General features: G+C 46.2%; 1 protein-coding gene across 1 annotated transcript in view; it reads right to left on the bottom strand.

Annotated features, from left to right (window-relative positions):
- The window catches only part of LOC141097962 (uncharacterized), a 102,539-nt gene that overhangs the window by 47,304 nt on the left and 31,634 nt on the right, over positions 1-23,601 (bottom strand). The window contains exons 4-5 of the mRNA XM_073585514.1: positions 13,967-14,151; positions 4,894-4,974 (exon numbers count right to left, since the gene is read on the bottom strand). Coding sequence (XP_073441615.1) covers positions 4,894-4,974; positions 13,967-14,151 — 266 coding nt within the window. The remainder of the gene's footprint in view (positions 1-4,893; positions 4,975-13,966; positions 14,152-23,601) is intronic.

The following is a 23,601-nucleotide window of genomic DNA, read 5'->3' as shown; positions in this document are numbered from 1 at the left end:
TGAGGTCATGAGGAATCCATCTTCGGACGGTGCAGGCACCCTAGCTCCGTCCGCCTTGTCTGGACGAGGAGAGGGACCGTCCGCCGCCATGCAGCACCGCCGTCATGCGTTGGTGGAGCAGTGGGGGCCGCACAGACTAGTCTTGTGCCTCTGTGCAAGCCCATGGTTTCGATACCTAGGGGTGGACAGGGCTAAGTCTGGCATAATGTCCCATGTCGCGGGAGAGGAAGCGTGGAGGGACACTCGCACGTGGTCGCCCGTTGCTGGTTTGGGGAAATCGGATCCTTTCAATAGGATGCGTTGCCCGTCTTATCTTCACAAAATAAAAAAGAAAAACAGATGTCTAGGGAAAAGTCCCAGAGATGTCCCTCGGTGCGGGAAAGGATACGCGGAGGCGATACTCGCGCGTGCTCGCCCGTTGATGGTTTGGGGAGATCGGACCCTTTCAATAGGGACCACCACAGGTCCGCCGGGACCCCCACAGGTCTCGCCGCCTGACTACACGCGCCGGATCCTGCTGCCTGCCCACCCACCTCCGTGCAGTCACAGCCGGCAGGAAAGACCGCGGCTTGCGGCCTGTGCTGGAGATGGGGTGCGGACACCCACTGGTGGCACCGCACCCCATCTCCAGCACAGGCCATAAGTCCCGGTCTTTCCTGCCGGCTGTGACTGCACGGAGGAGGGTGGGTGGGCAGCGGCGGGACACACACCCACTACAGACATGAATGTACACACACACTACAGACATGAATGTACACACACATACATGTACTCAAATATATGCACACATAGACATGCATACATATACACAGTATAATGTCCCCACACGCACTTACACACAAACACACGCATCCACAAACACATACAGAGTATAATGTCCCCACATACACACATGTGCATACACACGTATATTTATACACATGCAGATACACACACAATCACGCATACACACAGTGTAATGTCCACACACACATGCAAGCACGCACATACAAACACACATACATACACACACAGTATAATGAACCCACACACACGCCCGTGCATACACACACACAGATATACACATGTAGATACACACGCACATACAAACAAGCATGCACACACAGTATAATGTTCCCACTCACATATACACATGCACGCACACACAGTGTATAATGTCCCCACATACAGTACCTTGCGAAAGTATTCGGCTCCCTGGAACTTTTCAACCTTTTCCCACATATCATGCACCACTAACCCTAATCCCAACCCTAAATCCTAATTCTAACCCTAATCCTAGTTCGCCCTAACCCTAATTCTAACCCTAACCCTAGCCCAACCCTAGCCCTAACCCTAAACCTAATGGAAAGCTGAAAAAAAAAAATATTTCTTTATTTCATTATGTTTGCCTATATAAGGGGGTGATAAACGGGGGGGGGGGGGGGGGTTATGTACTATTTTTTTTATTTTCATCACTATGATCGTCTAGATGTGTGGTGAGCACTTTGAACCTTCAAGTGCTTCACAGAAGTTTATAACGTAGAGCCGTGAAAATAAGAAATCCATTTTTTTTCCACACAAATCATTTTTTCGGCCCCAAATTTTTATTTTTACAAGGGTAACAGGAGAAATCATACCCCCACAGTTATTGTGCGATTTGTCCTGAGTACGCTGATACCCCATATGTGGGGGGGAACCACTGTTTGGGCGCATGGGAGAGCTTGGAAGGGAAGGAGTGCCATTTTGGAATGCAGACTTTGATGGAATGGTCTGCGGGCATCATGTTGCGTTTGCAGAGCCCCTGATGGGCCTAAACAGTGGAAACCCCCCACAAGTGACCCTATTTTGGAAATTAGACCCCCTAAGGAACTTATCTAGATGTGTGGTGAGCACTTTGAACCCCCAACCGCTTCACAGACGTTTATAAACGCAGAGCCGTGAAAATAAAGTCTTTTTTATATCCACGAAAGTGATTTTTTTTAGACCCCAATTTTTAGACCCCCAAAGTTGGTAAATAGTGGAAACCCCTCAATTCTTGCTCCAACCCTAACCCCAACACACCTCATAAAGGGACAGTGGTCAGAATTGTAAAAATTGGCCTGGTCATTAAGCTGCAAACTGGCTCTGTTGCTAAGGGGTTAAAGTCTGCAACAAGCCACCTGGGAGACACACCAAACATGTGGAAGAAGGTGCTCTGGTCAGATGAAACCAAAATCAAACTTTTTGGCAACAATGCCAAACGATATGTTTGGCGTAAAGGCAACACACACCATCCCCACTGTCAAACATGGTGGTGGCAGCATCATGGTTTGGGGCTGCTTTTCTTCAGCAGGGACAGGGAAGATGGTTAAAATTGATGGGAAAATACAGGACCATTCTTGAAGAAAACCTGCTGGAGTCTGCAAAAGACCTGAGACTGGGACGGAGATTTGTCTTCCAACAAGACAATGATCCCAAAACAAAGCAAAATCTACAATAAAATGGTTCACAAATAAACGTATCCGGGTGTTAGAATGGCTAAGTCAAAGTCCAGACCTGAATCCAAACCGAGAATCAGTGGAAAGAGCTGAAAACTGCTGTTCACAAACAAACTCCATCAAACCTCACTGAGCTTGAGCTGTTTGCCAAGGAGGAATGGGCAAGAATTTCAGTCTGTCGATGTACGAAACTGATAGAGACATACCCCAAGTGACTTGCAGCTGTAATTGCAGCAAAAGGTGGCGCAACAAAGTATTAAGTTAAAGAGGCCGAATAATATTGCACGCCCCACTTTTCAGTTTTTGAATTTCAACAAAAATTTAAAATAATAAATTTCGTTCAACTTCACAAGTGTGTCCCACTTGTTGTTGATTCTTCACCAAAAATTTACATTTGGTATCTTCATGTTTGAAGCATGATATGTGGGAAAAGGTTGAAAAGTTCCAGAGGGCTGAATACTTTCGCAATGCACTGTACTCACACACGCACATATATACACAGGCAATCACGCACATACACACGCAAGCACAAATATACGCACATACACACGCAAGCGCATACACGCCCGTGCATACCCACACGAAGATACGCACATACACACGCAAGCACATACATATACGCATACACACAGTATAATATCCCCATACACACAAACACACATGCCCGTGCATAATAACACACAGATACACACGCACTCAAGCACGCGTATACACAGTATAATGTCCGCACGTACACATGCACGCACATACACACACGCAAGCACGAACATACAAACACATACACACAGTATAATGTCCCCACACACACGCAGATACACAGACGCACATAAACACGCAAGCATGCACATACACGCATACGCACACGCATACAGACACACACACACACGTATATACACACAAACAAGCAGATCCATGCACATAAACATACACACGCACACACAAACATGCACATACAAACATGCATATATGCACGCAGATACAAACACACATACACACACAAACACACATACGCACGTGCATACACATAAACACGCATACACACACAGTATAATGTCCCCACACACACACACACAAACACACGCATGTGCAAACACTCGCAGTACGCACACACATGCATACACAAACACACATGTACTCACGCACATACACACCCACATGCATGCGCATACATTCACACATACACGAATATGCACAAACATACAGACACATATGCATACATACACATGCGCATACACACATGCGGCATACATACAAGCACACATACACACGCGGACGCCATCTGTGGACACTCAGGTATACAAAGATGGGGGCTGCGTGACACATCACACTGCCCCACTGCAGGATTACGTTGGAGGGGAACTTGGTGGGAGCTAATAAAGTGGATAACGAGGTGTCTCTGTCTAGTTTGTAGGTAAGAAAACATTTCTGTGTGTTTTTTTTCTCCTTTACTGAAAGTATTGCTAATGGCCGGTTGTCATACTGACGGCTGACATTAACAATACGGCTTGATATCAGCTGCCAAAAAAAAGCTGACATCAACCAGTTTATTACCCAGTCTGCCACCGCTACACGGAAGCTTTAAGAGCGGGGTATCCGCAAGTTTTGGCGTCTCTCATAGAGGCGCCAATTCTGGGGCGGCTGCTGGCTGCAATTTTCAGCGTGGGGGGCCAAGAACGCTTGGGCCTCACCACGGTGAGATTTCCAGCCCCCAGCTGTCTGGGTTACCTTGGTGGCATTAGAAAATATGGAGGAGCCCACACCAATTTTTTTTTTAGTTATTTATTTAAATAACTACAAAAAAAAAAAAAAAAAAAAAAAAAGGCTTCCCTGTATTTTTCATTGCCCGCAAAGGTAACACCAGATAGCAGGGGTTGGCAGCCAGTAGCTGCTTGGTTTACGTGCGCTGGCAAGACAAAATACAGCGAAGACCTACACATTTTTTACAAGGAAATTAAATAGATTGCCACTTTATTATTAAACCTCCCCCCCGCAGAAACAGGTTTTTAACTAAAAATACATTTACTTACATACATTGGGAGAGAGCACAGTGGGGGAGGGGGACAGACGCCACCCTCAGCGCCACAGAGCTGCCCCCATCGTGATGTCACTGCCCTCCCGATGCGATATCATCGGGCCCACATCTAGTTTTAACTAAATAGCATCCAGCAGAGCTGAAATCACAAAGTTTCTGTCACTGTCCATATTTCTGCACCAACTGTGTATCAATGCTCACATACTAAAGATGAAGGCAAAAACAGCCGCATGAACATCATGTGAAAATCAACCCTGCATGTATAGAAGGTGATCGGTACGGGATACCTTGCGGATTGCAGAGGGTCTGAGGGCTAGGATCCTAATATTACTGGCTCCTATATAGTAGCATCATGTAAAATGGTAGTACAAATGTGCACCAGTGATGTACTCCAAATTAATATACCTGAAAGTCTGGAAATTTCAATATATGATACACATAGATTTTGGCTGGACAGTCATTCTGTGCATTTCGCATTAATTCAATCTGAGTGATAAATGAAAAACGAAAGTTATTTTATTAATCAATTAATTATCTTGAAAAGACATTTATTTATGGCATTTAAAAGGAAAATGATTAACAATTTTGCGCCGGCAGAAGCACAGAATCTAGATTTGTTCTCTTGTTAAAAAAATAGGGATTTTTGTGTACTCACCGTAAAATCCTTTTCTCCAAGCCAATCATTGGGGGACACAGACCATGGTGTTATGCTGCTGCAAAAAAACAGAAAAGATTAGCTCCTCCTCTGCAGTATACACCCTCTGCTGGCTCTAGCTTGAACCAGTTCGGTAACAAAGCAGTAGGACCTCATAACTAACGACAAGAGTACAACATGTCAACTAAAGACAAACACAAGCCATCAGGCTAACGGGGTGGGTGCTGAGTCCCCCAATGATTGGCTCGGAGAAAAGGATTTTACAGTGAGTACACAAAAATCCCTATTTCTCCTTTGCCTCATTAGGGGACACAGACCATGGGTCGTCCTAAAGCAGTCCCTAGGTGGGGAACAACCCAACAGATGAAATCCCAGGTACCAGCAGGCTACAGATGTGTTACTGCAGTTTGCAGAATCCGTCTGCCGATGGCCGCATCTGCAGAAGCCTGAGCGTGAGTATCTTAGTGCTTTACATAAGTGTGCAGACTGGACCAAGCTGCAGCTTTGTGAACCTGTTTTGCCGATGCTTGGTGCCGAATGGCCCAAGAAGTGCTCACCACCCGAGTGGAGTGTGCCTTAATCCTCACTGTGATAGGCTTGCCTCTGACACGGTAGGACTCCTAAATAGCCGAGCGAAACCACCTGGCTATTGTAGTCTTAGAAGCGGCTAGACCCTTCCTGTGCCCCTCTGGAAGAACGAATAGTGCATCCGACTTGCAGAAAGACGCTGTCTGCGAAACGTACCGCCTCAGAGCTCTCAACGCTTCCAGAGTGTGAAGAGTCCCTTCGATATGAAAGAATGGCGCCGGGCAAAACGAGGGCAACACATTATCTTCGTTCAGATGGAAGGAAGAGACCACCTTGGGCAGAAGAGACGGGAACGTCCTTAAAACCACCGTGTCCTGGTGAGATGATAGATAAAAGGCTTGACAGGACAGAGCTGCCAGCTCAGAGACCCGTCTGATTGGCATAATCGCAACTAGAAAGATTACTTTCCAAGAAAGAAAAGTCAGCAATACGTCCTGCAGAGGTTCAAAAAGGAACCTCCTGGAGGACCCCCAGGACCAAATTATTAAGGTCCCATGACTCCAAGGGTCTGTCCTAGGCAGGTACCATATGGGAAACTCCTTGAATAAAAGGTCTTCACCTGTAACCTGGCAGCAATTCTGCGTTGGAACAGAACAGATAAGGTTAAAATCTGCCCTTTGAGCGAACTGAGAGCGAGGTCTGACTCCAGACCAAGCTGGAGGAAATCCAAAATGGATGGAATGGAAAAGACGAGAGTTGAATGTCCGCGGTCTCTGCACCAAGAGAAAAAGGCCTTCCAGGAGTGATGATAAATGCGAACCGACACGGGATTATGGGCACTTATCATGGTGGAAACCACCTGTTGGGAGAACCCAGCTTGGGTTAGGACCCAGGATTCAACGGCAAAGCCCTGAAACACAGGGTCCCTAAGTACTGGTGGAAATCAGGCCCTGGGAAAGCAGGACTGGATGATCCGGCAATTGCCAGGGAAGGTCGGCGATGAGCTGCACTAGCTCCGCGTACCACGCCTGGCGTGGCCAGCCCGGAGCGATCAGGATCACTGGAACCCCTTCCGCTCTGATTTTCCTGATGACTCTCGGAAGTAACAGGAGCGGGGGAAAAAAACGCACGGCAGGTGAAACGGATTCCACAGAAAAAACAGCGCGTCTGCCCTGATGGCTTCAGGGTCTCGAGACCAAGCTATAAACTCAGGGGCTGTGGCGATTAGCCTTGAGACTATCAGATCCAAATCCGGCGTTCCCCAACGATGACAGATCTGCTGAAAGACCTCCGGATGAGACCATTCTCCCAAGGCGAGATCCTGACGGCTGAGAAAGTCTGACGCCCAAAATCTCTACCCACGGGATGTGAACAGCTGAGATGATCAAATTGGTTCCTCTCGGCCCAGCAGAGAATGTGATCTACTTCGTGCATGGCCGCCCTGCTGCTGGTGCCTCCCTGACGGTTGATGTATGCCACCACCGTGGCGATGGTGATGTTCGATTGGATTCAGATGGGACAACCTGTCTGGAGGTGAGGGAACCGCAGAAGAGCCAATTTGATTGTTCTTATCCTACGTTGATCGGGTGAAGCGACTCTAGATCAGACCGGCGGCCCTGGGCAGTGTGATGACGGAATACAGCTTACCAGCTGAGAAGGCTGGCATCAGTGGTCATCCTAGCTAACACACCAGGAGGAAGGATCCCCCCTGACTCACAGAAGACCTCAATGTCCACCATCTGAGGGTCTGCCTGACCTGCTTAGAGAAAAATGAGGATATGAAGGTAAGCATCGCGAATGTCGATGTATGCTAGGAACTCCCCCTTTTCCATCAAGATGATGACCGGGTGGAGCGACTCCATTCTGAAATGACGAACTCTGACAAACTTGTTTAATAGTTTTAGATCCAGTATGGGACTCACCGTTCTGTACTTCTTTGGAACCACAAATAGGTTAGAGCAAAAACCGCTCGAACATTTCGCTTTGCGTAACCGGAACAATGACTCCGTCCCTGAGGAGAGAGTCTATAGCTCGGTAAAGGGATATTGCCCGCACCACTGTTTCACTGTTTCGTAGTGGCCTTTCGATGTGGAAGGAGCTTACTTTTCCCTCCAGTAGCGTCGGAGATAAGTTGGTCCAGTTTTTTTTTTTTTTCTAATAGGCGACTGGTAAGGCGGAGAGGTCAATGACTTTTTGGAAGCGGAGTCCTCTCACCACTCTCTGAGCCATAGTGCCCTCCTGATCGTGAGGCATTTGCGGCTGCTGAAGCCGCGCAGTTAGCCGCATCAAGAGAGGCCTCTACCACATACTCCCCAGCCTGAGAGATTTGGATAGCCAGACTTTTGTCAGGGGTAGATTACTGTCCTGAATGGCTTTAGTCTGAGCCTCTGCCCAAGCTACCATAGCTTTAGCCACTCAGGTCGCAGCTAAGGATGTGAGGAAGAGCTGAGCCAGAGGCTTTACAGACTGACCGAGCATGGTTGTCAATCTGTCGTTCAGTGGGATTTTTAATTGAGGAACCGTCAGACAAGGCTATCAGGGTTTTGGACGCGAGACGCGATACAGGAGGGTCCACTGACGGACACTCGATCCAATCTTTCCTTAGATCAGGCGCAAAGGGGTATCTTGTCTCAAGAGGCCTTTGCCCTGTAAAAAGTTAATCTTTGAGGCCGTTTAGTCCTTTAAAGAACACCGCATGATCTGAGGTGGACGTAGCGTCCTCTTCCACCTTCAGAGTTTTGTCGACTGCCTCAATGAGGGAGTCAACCATCTCCTGATATTCCTGCAAGTCCGGGTCTTTGGACCCCTCAGACTCGTATTCTGAGTCATGTTCAATGCGAACCCCTGGAGAGGGGGAGCGAGAAACGAAACTCACGGACGCCGAAGCACAAGAGTGCCCGGGGGGATGTGGTATGGATCCGTTTTCTAGAACCCTGTGCCTTGTTAGAAGGAGAACGGCCCCTGCTAGCTGATGGCTCCCATATAGCTGAGGGACTCTTCACAGCAAGCAAACAGATGCCCTGACTTGAGGAGGGATCCTGGAGAGGCTTTATTGCCTTGGCCAGAGGAGCCATAGACTGTGACAGAGACATAAACCTCTCAGGGGGACTAGGTCCACTAGGGTCAGGGGCGGCGGAGGACCTTGGACGCATAGAGGGTCACAGGTCGTGCAGAACGGGGTATTGTGGCCCAGGGGCAACAAAGTGTGGCAAGTGGTACATGAGGCGAAAATTACTGTGTGAGTTTTGCTTGGCTTTTTGGATGCCTTAGGTTGTGACATAATGTACCCTTGACGGCCCCTGTAAGGTACTGCACTGGGGGAAAACAAGGGGGCAGGCAATGCTGCAGAGAAGGGGTTAAGCTCAGTAATTCAGTTTACCCAGGTCCTGTGTCCCAATGATGGTGTCCCTCAGGGCTGCTCACAGTGCTCCTGTCCATGGTATTCTACAGGGAAATTGCCCCCTGTAGTCGCCGGAGACCGGGATCCCCTGCTGTAACCACGGAAGATGGCCGCCGAGAATAGAAAGGGCGTTTCTCATTGAGGACGAGAAGCGCCTGAATCGTGGGAGGAGCCGCAGGCCTGTGGGCGGAGATACAAGTTGTGGCCTAGTCCAGCTAGAAGCCGGGGACTAAATTTGAAATCACCGCCGGAACCCAGGACACCCCTTCCATGGGACCAGGAACCTCTGCGCCCCCCATACCGTGCCCTCCTGCCGCCACCCAACGGTGCACTTACCCGATGTGCCACCGCATATGTAGCAGAGCTGGGTGCCGCAGGACATGCCAGGGCAGGTATAGCAGAGCTGGGTGCTGCAGGATGTACCACCGCAGATGTAACAGAGCTGGGTGCTGCAGGATGTACCACCGCAGGTGTTGCAGAGCTGGGTACTCCAAGATGTGCCACCGCAGATATAGCAGAGCTGGGTGCTGCAGGATATACCAACGCAGGTATAGCAGAGATGATGCTGCGGGGTGCTGTCACATAGTCCACCCTGAATCCACCATCCCTTTGACAAGGAGGTGGAGAAGGAATTGTCCGCCTCCTTTCATAATCCTGTTATGATTAAGTCACCGAGGAGGAAAAAACAAAACACAACCTCAGCCCAGAAAATCAGAGATTTTGGAAACTAGCGGATTGCAGACCCCTAATCCTATCACACAACTAGCAGTAGCCGTGGAGTGTTCCTACGGTGATCCTAGACACCTCGTCACAGCCGGAGATCTACATAAGCCTAAAGAGAGAAAAGGGAAAAACTGACTGCCCCAGAGCAGACCCCAAAGCAATAGGCAGCCCCCAACATATAATGACGGTGAAGCAAGATGAAAACACTAACACAGATAGAAAGATAGGTTGAGCAAACAATGGGGCCCAAGCTAACTAAAAAGGACAGGACAGAAAAGCTGCTGTCTGCAATCCGAGAAAACCCTGCTAAAAATATTACCAACACAACTGATAAGCAAAAAGGACCCTGAAGTCACTAGACTTCAAACCCTATATCAGCACTCAGAATATTCTGGAAGCAGAGCAAAAGAGAACACTGATCAAGGAAAAAGAATCCAGCACACCCCCGGCCGGGGATGGCTGAACTCCAAAAAACAAAGTAAACAAAACCAAAACTAATAAGTTCAATAGCAGAGCAAAAACTTATCTTTGGGAAGCAGGAATCAGACTGGTCTCCAAGAATCCAGCAGAGAAATCACCAGCGACTCACAAGGGCGTCGACTGCCTTATATCCAGTCTGAAGTTCCCGTTACCCAGTCACCATCCACCTGATCAGGTGTTTGGTTTCTTTCATCTAAATCAGCCTCACTACCTTCCTTCACCAGAAGAGGGAGATCCTCGGACACAAAAGATGAATGAACAGATGAGCTCACAACATAATCCGCTTTGGTGATGAAGTGGGGGCTGCACGGACGCCATTGGGAGCCTGTGTACTTCGTATGGGTTCGATCCCCAAGGATAAGACAGGGCAATGTCCGCCTATAGGCCTGGCTCCAGAAGGGAGTACGTGGAGGCGACACTCCATGTTCCCGTCTGTTGCTGATGTGTTATGGTAGATCGGAACCCTGAAGGGTCCCGTCGCCCCTGAACTGGGTCCAGGCATGGCATTCAGACGTTGCAGGAGGGTGTACAGGGAGGCGACACTCCGCGTTCCCGCCTGTTGATGATTCGGGGAGATCGGAACCCTGAAGGGACCCATTGTCCCTTCACTTTGTTGATTAAAATATAAAAATGAAAAATAAAAATTGAAAATAATAACGTTGGGGTCTGAAGACCAGACCCAAGTGCCTCCTACAGACACTAAGCAAGAACTGGCTCAAGTTAGAGCCAGCAGAGGGTGTATACTGCAGAGGAGGAGCTAATCTTTTCTGTTTTTTGCTTAGTGCCAGCGTCCTAGTGGCAGCAGTGTAACAACATGGTCTGTGTCCCCCAATGAGGCGAAGGAGAAAACCCAAATTATTCTAAAAACTGAGCCGAGCATGGGGAGAAGTGTCGGCTGAGTGTCTCCATGTAGTTGACAGGTTTTCATGCAGAGAATAATAAATATTTGAAAAAAAAAAAATCAGAAAAGTTTAAATGTAATAAAATGGTATTTCCATTCTACAAAAAAAATAACATTTCAATCTTGAGGAGTAACTAAATTTTCATTTTTCTATATATATTAAATCACTTAATTAGAGGATTTGTCTTCTTTAATGAAAATAAACTGCACATAAGTGACTTCCAAACCCTGGCTTTCCTCCAAACTATTTGCTTTCAGCTGCATTAATAATCAGAATGTACATTTGGAGTACAGATGATGGCAGTGATGGGTCAGCTCAGCATCTGCTTCTCACTAACTCGGGATAAACCGCTGCAGTGGAATATTCTCATAAGGCTGCTTTTACACTTACCGTGTTTTTGCGAGCGAATTTTGCGGCCCCAATAGATGCGCATTGTGCCGTACGGCCGTGGGGGCCGTTTTTGTGGCCGTGATAAAAGATCAAGCTTGCTTGATCTTTTATACGGCGTACGGACCAGGTCCCCATTTTAACCAATGGGGCTGCAAAAACAAACTGAAGTTTGTTTTTCTGGCACACCATGACTTCTGGTTTTGCGGAACGCCATTTTTTTTCCAATACTATTTCCATAGTATTGGAAAAAAAACACAGCGATCCGCAAACTTTTTTGAGGTCCGTTATTGTGGCAGACCACAAAAAATGCAGCGATGTACTCCAAATTAGTATTTTCTGTCTTCAGCTGCATTTACAGTCATATGTTAAAGTTTGGGCACCCCTATTAATGTTAACCTTTTTGCTTTATAACAATTTTGGTTTTTGCAACAGCTATTTCAGTTTCATATATCTAATAACTGATGGACTCAGCTATATTTCTGGATTCAAATGAGGTTTGTTGTACTAACAGAAAATGTGCAATCTGCATTTTAACAAAATTTGACCGGTGCAAAAGTATGGGCACCTCAACATAAAAGTGACATTAATATTTTGTAGATCCTCCTTTTGCAAAAATAACAGCCTCTAGTTGCTTCCTGTAGCTATTAATGAGTTCCTGGATCCTAGATGAAGGTATTTGTAACCATTCCTGTTTACAAAACAATTCCAGTTCAGTTAAGTTTGATGGTCGCCGAGCATGAACAGCCCTCTTCAAATCATCCCACAGATGTTCAATGATATTTAGGTCTGGGGACTGGGATGGCCATTCCAGAACATTGTAATTGCTCCTCTGCATGAATGCCTTAGTAGATTTGGAGCGGTGTTTTGGATCATTATCTTGCTGAAATATCCATCCCCTGCGTAACTTCAACTTCGTCACTGATTCTTGCACATTATTGTCAAGAATCTGCTGATACTGAGTTGAATCCATGCGACCCTCAACTTTAACAAGATTCCCGGTGCCAGCATTGGCCACACAGCCCCAAAGCATGATGGAACCCCCACCAAATTTTACTGTGGGTACCAAGTGTTTTTCTTGGAATGCTGTGTTTTTTAGCCTCCATGCATAACGCCTTTTTGTATGACCAAACAACTCAATCTTTGTTTCATCAGTTCACAGGACCTTCTTCCAAAATGTAACTGGCTTGTCCAAATGTGCTTTTGCATACCTCAGGCGACTGTTTGTGGCGTGCTTGCAGAAACGGCTTCTTTCGCATCACTCTCCCATACAGCTTCTCCTTGTGCAAAGTGCGCTGTATTGTTGACCGATGCACAGTGACACCATCTGCAGCAAGATGATGCTGCAGGTCTTTGGAGGTGGTCTGTGGATTGTCCTTGACTGTTCTCACCATTCTTCTTCTCTGCCTTTCTGATATTTTTCTTGGCCTGCCACTTCTGGGCTTAACAAGAACTGTACCTGTGTTCTTCCATTTCCTTACTATGTTCCTCACAGTGGAAACTGACAGGTTAAATCTCTGAGACTACTTTTTGTATCATTCCCCTGAAAAGCTATGTTGAATAATCTTTGTTTTCAGATCATTTGAGAGTTGTTTTGAGGAGCCCATGATGCCACTCTTCATAGGAGAATCAAATAGGAGAACTACTTGCAAGTGGCCACCTTAAATATCTTTTCTCTTGATTTGATACACCTGGCTATGAAGTTCAAAGCTCAATGAGGTTACAAAACCAATTTAGTGCTTCAGGAAGTCAGTAAAAAGTAGTTAGGAGTGTTCAAATCAAGAAAATGATAAGGGTGCCCATACTTTTGCACCGGTCAAATTTTGTTTAAATGCAGATTGCACATTTTCTGTTAGTACAATAAACCTCATTTGAATCCAGAAATATAACTGAGTCCATCAGTTATTAGATATATGAAACTGAAATAGCTGTTGCAAAAACAAAAATTGTTATAAAGAAAAAAGGTTAACATTAATAGGGGTGCCCAAACTTTAACATATGACTGTATATAAGAATGTATTCATTTAGAGTACAGATGATGGCAGTGAAGGGTTTAACTCAGCATCTGTGTTTCACTAACTTTAGGTATAAGCTGTTGCAGGAGATTGTTCTCATAAGCAGAACACTCAAAGTAGGAGACATTAGTGACCCATCACTGTCATCACGTGTACTTCAAATGAGTACATCCTTATATCAATGCAGCTGAAGAAAGTCAAATTGTTCTCATAAGCAGAATACTATTTTACGGTCATCAGTGCTCCAAATATTTTAGGTCCCTACCACTTCTGTATGTGCTTTATTTTAGTAAACGATATGTATGGAACAACTATGTAAGGACGTACACACCATTAGTACAAATAGTCTAAATATTTCAATAAATTATCTAGAATCAAAAGGGTTTACCTCTCTCTGACTTATAGCCTCGGCATATTTCCTTTTCTGGGATATTGCCTTGTCCCTACCAAGATGGCAACCTAATACCTTTCTTCCAACAATCATGAAAGGAACTCCTGAGTACTCATTCAGCAAAACGTTATTAATAAGCGGTCCTTCCCAATGCACGGTAAGCTTCGACGTTGGCTTGAATGCTTTAAAAATATCAAAATAGAAAAAAATTACCACAAAATCATTTACTACTTTACTTTATTCACCCTCTCCGGGTTCAGCGCTGAGTCTCCTCTGCTTTTCCCGTTGTCTTTTGTATTGATGTCACTTGGACAGCGCTACAGCCAATCAGTAAGCTAAGCGGCTCATGCTTTCAATTTGGCAGAGCTGCCGACCTCAGTGATTGTTTGCAGCGCTGTTGACGTGACGTCAGTGCTGCAGACAGTAACAGACACCAGGAGAAGTGGTGGATACTCAGTAGAGGACCTGAGGAGGTGGAGGAAAGCACATTTATTTTTTCTTAAACAAACTGCAACCAGGGAACATTTTTTTTTTTCCAAAACCCCTGTTAATAAGAGAGCGGCAATCTATTGAGCTTTTTGGGTGCAGAGATCATATAGACATAAGCTGGCCATATACATTAGATAGGGGCCATCAGAATGGTGGTACGGCCGACAACCATATTTCCCGACTCCCCAAAACACAGGAACATTTTCTCTATGAATGAGTCAATGCAAAAAATCAACTGGCAGCGGCTTATCAACAAGAGAGAACAAAAACAGGGATTTTTGTGTACTCACCGTAAAATCCTTTTCTCCGAGCCACTCATTGGGGTACACAGGACCATACATGTATGCTGCTGCCACTCGGAGGCCGACACTAAGTGAATACAAAAAAGGTAGCTCCTCCTCTGCAGTATACACCTACCACTGGCTCCAGCCCAAAACAGTTCAGTGACAAAGCAGAAGGAGATCATAAACATCAAATACAGGTACAACATGTCAAACCAAAGAACAAACCTAACCATGAGGCTAACAGGGTGGGTGCTGTGTCCCCCAATGAGTTGCTCCGAGAAAAGGATTTTACGTTGAGTACACAAAAATCCCTGTTTCTCCTTTTCCTCATTGGGGGACACAGGTCCATGGGACGTCCTAAAGCAGTCCCTGGGTGGGGAACAATATGACAGACCAAACCCCAAGTACCAACTGACTAGAGGGGCGCAACTGCCGGTTGAAGACACAGTCTGCCCAGACCCACATCTGCGGAAGCCTGAGTGTGGATATTGTAGTGCTTCGAGAATGTGTGCAGACTGGACCAAGTTGCAGCCTTGCAGACCTGATCCGCCGATGCCTTGTGCTGAATTGCCCAAGAAACGTCTACCAACCGAGTGGAGTGTGTCCTAATCCCCGCTTGGATAGGCTTGCGTCCGACACGGTAGGATTCCTGAATAGATGTGGGAATCCACCTATCTATCGTGCACTTCGAGTCAGCTAAGCCCTTTCTGTGACCCTCAGGAAGTACGAATAAGGTGTCCGACTTACGGAAGGGCTTTGCACGGCTGTGGAGTCAGAGTCGTGGAGTCGATGCTCATTTTGGTGGAGTCGTAGTCGGTATAAAATGGACCGACTCAGACTGCTAAAATATATAATAAATTGGGTACAGTAGTCCAATTCAGAATGTGCTGAACATTTTTTCATAGGAATTTGGGAAAGTTATGAAATGTCCTACAAATGGCTGTTCTATTCCTGATCTAAGGCTACATTCACACACAGCGTTTTTACTGCGTTTTTTGTGGATACGGTTTTCAGCTGCAAAAGCAGATCAGCTTTTTAAAAAAAACGCATCACCTGAAAGGTTTTTGAGCTCATAGATAATGTTTTCAATTGCAAAAGCAAATTAGAAATCTGCTCTATCCATTGGTGTTTCTCTGGAAAGAGAAAGTATTAGAAAATCAGTGATTGAAGAAGCCCTTAAACAAAAGGAAGATCTTTAAAAGACTCTCAAAAGACGTTTCACGTTTCTTAAAATGGATGCCTGCACACGTCACAGAGTGAACTATTTTGCCATCAGTGTTCGATATGTAACAAAGAAATTGTTACCAAGACACTGGCAGTAAAAGATACTAAAGCTCATCACAGCAGCCAGTTTCTCCGGGCATAGTGGAAAAAGTTCTGCAAGATTACGAACTCAAAAAAGAACAGGTTATTGCTATTGTAACGGACAATGCTTCAAACATAAGTACAATTAAACTGATGAATGAGAGTAATGAACAACAGCTAGAAGAAAATTTAGGATTCAGTATGTTTGAGATGGAAGGCCACAGTGCTGTTCATGTACAGTCATATGTAAAAGTTTGGGCACCCCTATTAATGTTAACCTTTTTTCTTTATAACAATTTTGGTTTTTGCAAAAGGTATTTCCGTTTCATATATCTAATAACTGATGGACTCAGTTATATTTCTGGATTCAAATGAGGTTTATTGTACTAACAGAAAATGTGCAATCTGCATTTAAACAAAATTTCACCGGTGCAAAAGTATGGGCACCCTTATCATTTTCTTGATTTGAACACTCCTAACTACTTTTTACTGACTTCCTGAAGCACTAAATTGGTTTTGTAACCTCATTGAGCTTTGATCTTCATAGCCAGGTGTATCAAATCATGAGAAAAGGTATTTAAAGTGGCCACTTGCAAGTAGTTCTCCTATTTGATTCTCCTATGAAGAGTGGCATCATGGGCTCCTCAAAACAACTCTCAAATGATCTGAAAACAAAGATTATTCAACATAGCTTTTCTGGGGAAGGATACAAAAAGTTGTCTCAGAGATTTAACCTGTCAGTTTCCACTGTGAGGAACATAGTAAGGAAATGGAAGAACACAGGTACAGTTCTTGTTAAGCCCAGAAGTGGCAGGCCAAGAAAAATATCAGAAAGGCAGAGAAGAAGAATGGTGAGAACAGTCAAGGACAATCCACAGACCACCTCCAAAGACCTGCAGCATCATCTTGCTGCAGATGGTGTCACTGTGCATCGGTCAACAATACAGCGCACTTTGCACAAGGAGAAGCTGTATCGGAGAGTGATGCGAAAGAAGCCGTTTCTGCAAGCACGCCACAAACAGAGTCGCCTGAGGTATGCAAAAGCACATTTGGACAAGCCAGTTACATTTTGGAAGAAGGTCCTGTGGACTGATGAAACAAAGATTGAGTTGTTTGGTCATACAAAAAGGCGTTATACATGCGCTGTATTGTTGACCGATGCACAGTGACACCATCTGCAGCAAGATGATGCTGCAGGTCTTTGGAGGTGGTCTGTGGATTGTCCTTGACTGTTCTCACCATTCTTCTTCTCTGCCTTTCTGATATTTTTCTTGGCCTGCCACTTCTGGGCTTAACAAGAACTGTACCTGTGTTCTTCCATTTCCTTACTATGTTCCTCACAGTGGAAACTGACAGGTTAAATCTCTGAGACTACTTTTTGTATCCTTCCCCTGAAAAGCTATGTTGAATAATCTTTGTTTTCAGATCATTTGAGAGTTGTTTTGAGGAGCCCATGATACCACTCTTCATAGGAGAATCAAATAGGAGAACTACTTGCAAGTGGCCACTTTAAATACCTTTTCTCATGATTTGATACACCTGGTTATGATGTTCAAAGCTCAATGAGGTTACAAAACCAATTTAGTGCTTCAGGAAGTCAGTAAAAAGTAGTTAGGAGTGTTCAAATCAAGAAAATGATAAGGGTGCCCATACTTTTGCACCGGTCAAATTTTGTTTAAATGCAGATTGCACATTTTCTGTTAGTACAATAAACCTCATTTGAATCCAGAAATATAACTGAGTCCATCAGTTATTAGATATATAAAACTGAAACAGCTGTTGCAAAAACCAAAATTGTTATAAAGAAAAAAGGTTAACATTAATAGGGGTGCCCAAACTTTTACATATGACTGTAACTGAGGAACAAACAGATATTACAACAGAAGAACAGCAAAATTATACTGTAGAAATAGATGATCTTGTTGAAGCTGCTTCAAAACACTTTCATATTCATCACATGCGCTGTGTTGTGCACACGCTGCAGCTGGCAATAAGAGATAGTCTGCAAGAGGGACATGCTGGAAATCTGATTGGAAAAGTGAGGAAATTGGTTATTGCCGCCAGAACCCCTAAAATTGATTCCATCTTGAAGAGACGTGCTGGGAAAGGGGCAATTGTCGATCAAGCCACTCGGTAGGGCAGCACTTATTAATGATTGAGCGATTGCTTGAACTAAAACCATTTCTTATAGATATGGCGACCCCTCAGGTAACCTTAAATGAAGGTCAATGGACACAGGTGGCTGAATTGAAGGAATTGCTTAATCCCCCATTTACCGGTGACTAAAAAATTACAAGCTGAGGATTTAACTCCTGGCATTTTCATAAGGGAGTGGAAGAACTTGCTATTTTGCCTGTCCCAAGGAGGAGGTTTAATTGCAGATGGCATTTCTGCTTCAATGAAACGGAGAGAGACACAGCTATTGGAAAACAAAATTTTTCTGGCAGCTGTTTATGTGGACCCAAGTCATCGTATACTGCTTGATGATCAACGGCTTACTGAAGGAAAATAAGCTCTGACTGAGGTAGCAGTTAGGATGAGTGGCCTACAGGAGGACTGCCAGGCGCAAGAGGACTCGGGTCCTGACAGTGCTACTGCTGCCATATCTTCATCCTCATCAGATGAGGAGTTTGACTTTGACAAGTATTTGGATGACATAGAGCAGGCAAAGCGTTGCCGCAAGGAAAAATATTTCACTCTGTCTCCTATAGCAAGCAGACTGATCATATTTCAGCAAAATGTTTCACTTGCTGTCAAAGAAATAGGAAAATTCATCAAAACTGACTGTGCATGAGGCAATTCCTTTATACTCGGAAATTGTTAGAGATGTTGCCCTTGTGGCTACGGATTTGCCTCCAACCCAAGTTAGAGAGGTTGTTCTCTAGCCTTAAAATTATTAGGTCAGATTTGAGGTAATCTATGAAGGAGGATCTGATGGAGGCAATTCTATTTCTTAGAACAAATTCATAGACTGCCCAAATGTTATTTAGTATGTTTTTGTTGAAAACTGTTTTTTGCCACTTACATAGTTTATTACATAGTGTGTATATATATCTATATACACACACACTATATATATATATACACAGTATATGTAATCGATATTACATAGTGTATTACATATTTACAATTTATTACAGTTTTTTGTGTTCTAAAGTTGTATTCCAATAAACATATGTGTTCTATCTAAATATCTTGATTATTGTATCATAAAAATGATTAAATGTCTGATGTTCACATTCTACTACAATACATTTTTCACTTAAAAATAAGCAATATATGTGGGAGTCGGTGTAAGGGAAATTGAGGAGTCGGAGTCGCAGGTTTGGCTTACCGACTCCACAGCCCTGGGGCTTCGTCCGCGAGACGTATCTTCTGAGAGCCTTCACCCTATTTAGAGCGTGAAGAGCCTTCTCAATTTGATGTACTGGTGCCGGACAAAAACCGAGGGCAGAACAATGTCCTCGTTGAGGTGGAAAGAAGAGACCACCTTGGTCAAGAAATCCGGGTCCGGGGATAGCTTGGAAATTAAATCCTTTCTGGTTAAAACTGATGGGGTCTCCGGACAGAACGATCGATCAGTTGAATTGCTTCATCGCGTCCCACCCAGAACCCCGGGATATTAATTTATTTTGGGATGCCCTTAAGGCTTACCTGAGGGGCCGTTTGCCCTCCACGATCTCTTATATTAAGCGGGTAACCGCAGGGAAGGATGACGAGGTGGAGCAACGACTGGGGGACGCGGAGGCAACGTATATACCTAGCCGGACCAGCGGGAACAGGAATGAGTGGCTGGCTGCCCAGAGGTTATATACTCAATACGTGGACACTAAATCTAAGCGTAAATTATTCTTTACTCGTCAATCCTATTTCGAATTGGGGAACCAGGCGGGCACATTTTTGGCCTACCTGGTGCGCCAACCTAACACCTCTAATATGATATTGCAAATTCGTAAGATGGACAGTACACTGGTGTCTTCTACCGAGGATATTCTCGGATGTTTTCGGGATTATTATAGGTCACTATATGAATCTAAAAGTGAATGACACTTTGGGGTGCTTAGACTACTTGTCAGATATATCATTCCCCACATTGGATTTGGAACAGCGGGCCCTTATGGACGCTGAGTTTACCGCAGAGGAGATAAATAGCGCTATGACAGACATGGCTTCTGGGAAGGCCCCTGGGCCTGATGGGTTACCTATTGAACTATATAGGAAGTATCGGGATATATTGATGCCACTTCTGGTAAAGGTGTTTCGGGGAATATGGGAGGGGAATTCTATGCCTGAATCCTTTTACGGGGCTAATAAGGAGATTTTTGTGTACTCACCGTAAAATCACTTTCTCTTAGCCTTTAATTGGGGGACACAGAACCGTGGGTGTTATGCTGCTGTCCACTAGGAGGCGACACTATGCATAATCTGAAAAAGATTAACTTTGGCTCCTCCTCTGCAGTATACACCCCTGAACGGCGTCAGCCTTCTCCAGTTTTGTGCAAAAGCATTAGGAGGAATATACCAGAAACATAACCATGCCTGTAAAAAAAGGCCACTATAAACAGGCTCAAACAACAGTATGAGAACCCAACCGTAACAACGGCCCGCAAGGGCAACAGGGTGGGAGCTGTGTCCCCCAATTAAAGGCTAAGAGAAAGAGATTTTACGGTGAGTACACAAAAATCTCCTTTACTCTGTTGTCTCATTGGGGGACACAGAACCGTGGGACGTCCCAAAGCAGTCCCTGGGTGGGAAGCAGTGGACGAATATTGTGCTGACAGTCCCCTAGACTTGGGGTGCTGCAGCCTGCAGGACCCGTCTACCCAGGCTTGCATCCGCTGAGGACTGGGTATGTACTCTGTAGTGTTTTGTAAATGTGTGCAGGCTAGTCCAAGTGGCTGCCTTACACACTTGAAGTGCCGAGGCTTGATGCCGAATGGCCCAAGAGGCCCCTACCGCCCGCGTAGAGTGTGCCGTGATACCGGCCGGAAGGGGAGAATTGTTGAGGCGGTAAGCCTCTTGAATGGTGGACTTGATCCACCTAGCAAGGGTGGCTTTGGAAGCCGGTAGGCCCTTGCGAACGCCTTCTGGAAGAAGGAAAAGTGAATCAGACTTCCGGAAGGGAGCAGTCCTAGACACGTAAATACGCAATGCCCTGACAAGGTCAAGCGTATGCAGAGCCTTCTCTACCCTATGAACGGGAGCCGGGCAAAGAGACGGTAGTGATATTTCCTCATTGAGGTGGAAGCTGGACACGACCTTCGGAAGGAAGGATGGTACTGTACGGAGAACCACCTTGTCCTGATGAAAAACCAGGAAGGGTTGTCTGCAGGAAAGAGCTAAAAGTTCAGACACCCTGCGTAGCGAGGTGATTGCCACCAGGAAAACCACTTTCTGTGATAGAAAGCGGAGTGAGACCACCCTAAGGGGTTCAAAAGGAGGTGACTGTAGTGCTGTCAAGACCAGGTTGAGGTCCCATGTCTCCAACGGACGTCTGTAGGGGGGAACCAATCGGGAAACCCCTTGGAGAAAAGTCTTCACTTGCGGCTTGTTAGCAATACGCCTCTGGAAGAGGACTGAAAGCGCTGACACCTGGCTCTTCAGCGAGCCCAGGGATAGCCCGGCGTCCAGGCCTGACTGAAGGAAACCGAGGACCTTTGGAAGAGAATAGGGAAGTGGGATCTGCCCACGAGATTCGCACCATGTGAAGAAAACCTTCCAGGTACGATAGTAAATCCTGGCTGAAGTTGGCTTTCGAGCCCTGATCATGGTTTTAACAACGTGCGGTGAAAAACCTGCTTGGGTCAAAACCCAGGTCTCAATGGCCACGCCGTCAAATTGAGAGCCCCTGAGTTCTGGTAGAAGAATGGGCCTTGTGACAGGAGGTCGGGAAGTGTGGGGAGATGCCAGGGAGCGTCTGCTGTGAGTTGCACGACGTCGGCGTACCATGTACGCCTGGGCCAGTCTGGAGCGATCAGAATGGTGGGAACACCCTCTTGTTTGATCTTCCTCAGGACTCTGGAGATCAGGGGGAGGGGTGGAAAAATGTACAGAAGCTGGAACTGGGTCCAGTCCTGAACCAGGGCATCTGCTCCGAGCGACCGCGGATCGCGCGTCCTGGCCATGAAATTGGGAACCTTGGCATTGAGATGGGATACCATCAGATCCACGTCCGGGGTCCCCCAACGATGACAGATCTGACAGAAGACTTTGGGATGGAGAGACCACTCCCCCGATTCCATTCCTTGTCGGCTGAGATAGTCGGCTTCCCAGTTGTCCACACCCGGAATGTGGACCGCGGAGAGTACCGACCTTGCAGCCTCCGCCCATTGTAGGATACGTGTTACTTCGGTCATCGCCTGGATGCTGCGGGTGCCGCCTTGATGTTTCACGTATGCCACTGCCGTGGCATTGTCCGACTGTACTCTGATATGAGAGTCTGCTAGCAAGTGATGAAAGGCTTTCAAAGCCAGGAAGGGCATGGTCGATTCCCTTGGTGACCACCTGCCTTGCGCTCTGTGATGTAGGTGCACCGCGCCCCAACCCATAAGGCTTGCGTCGGTGGTCAAAACCTTCCATTGACCGGAGAGAAAGGATTTTCCCCTTGCAAGCGAAGTTGGCTTGAGCCACCAGTGCAGGGACCTCCTGGTGTTTGCTGATAACCGGAACTCCCTGTCGAGGGAGAATGGATTCCTGTCCCAGGACTTGAGGATGGCCAGTTGAAGGGGTCTGAGGTGAAACTGGGCAAATGGTACCGCCTCCATTGCTGCTGCCATCCTGCCAAGTACTCTCATGGCATACCGGAGAGATCTGGGGGACTTGCGGAGGAGTGTGTGAACTCCCAGACGGAGAGCCAGTGCCTTGTCCCTGGGGAGGATCACCAGACCCAGGAGGTGTCGAATAGCATCCCCAGGAAGGTTAGAGACTGACTCGGGGTAGTCGAGGCCTTCTGTAAATTGACTAACCATCCCAGGCGCCTCAGAGTGTCGATCGTGATCGAGACGTTGACCTCGCAGTCCTTGAGGGTGGGGGCCTTGATGAGAAGGTCGTCCAGGTATGGAACGACTACTATGCCTCTGGAGTGCAGAACGTCCATGGTAGCTGCCATGACCTTTGTAAATGTTCTGGGAGCCGTGGTGAGACCGAACGGGAGGGCCACAAACTGGTAATGGTCTTGGTTGATTGCGAGTCTGAGAAACCTCTGATGGGCGGGAGCAATCGGTATATGCAGGTATGCGTCCTGTATGTCTATGGAGGCAAGATATTCTCCTTTTTCCATAGACACAACGATTGACCAGAGGGATTCTATGCGGAAGTGACGAACTCAAACATACTTGTTGAGTTGCTTGAGGTCTAGTATGGGTAGGACGCTGCCTCCCTTCTTGGGCACCACGAACAGGTTGGAGTAGAACCCTCGGAAGCGCTCTTCTGCTGGGACTGGCACTATGACTCCTGCTCGCAGGAGGGAAGAAACCGCTTGACGGAAGGCCTGAGCTTTGAGCGGGGATTTTGGAGGGACAGAGGGAAAAAACCTGTGCGGTGGGCTGGTAGTAA

Source organism: Dendrobates tinctorius, unplaced genomic scaffold (genome assembly GCF_039654945.1).
Source record: "Dendrobates tinctorius isolate UK_male_01 unplaced genomic scaffold, ASM3965494v1 ptg000086l, whole genome shotgun sequence".
Taxonomy (NCBI): Eukaryota; Metazoa; Chordata; class Amphibia; order Anura; family Dendrobatidae; genus Dendrobates; species Dendrobates tinctorius.
Note: the sequence above shows the minus strand (reverse complement) of the source record. Positions and strands in the feature narration are given on the sequence as shown.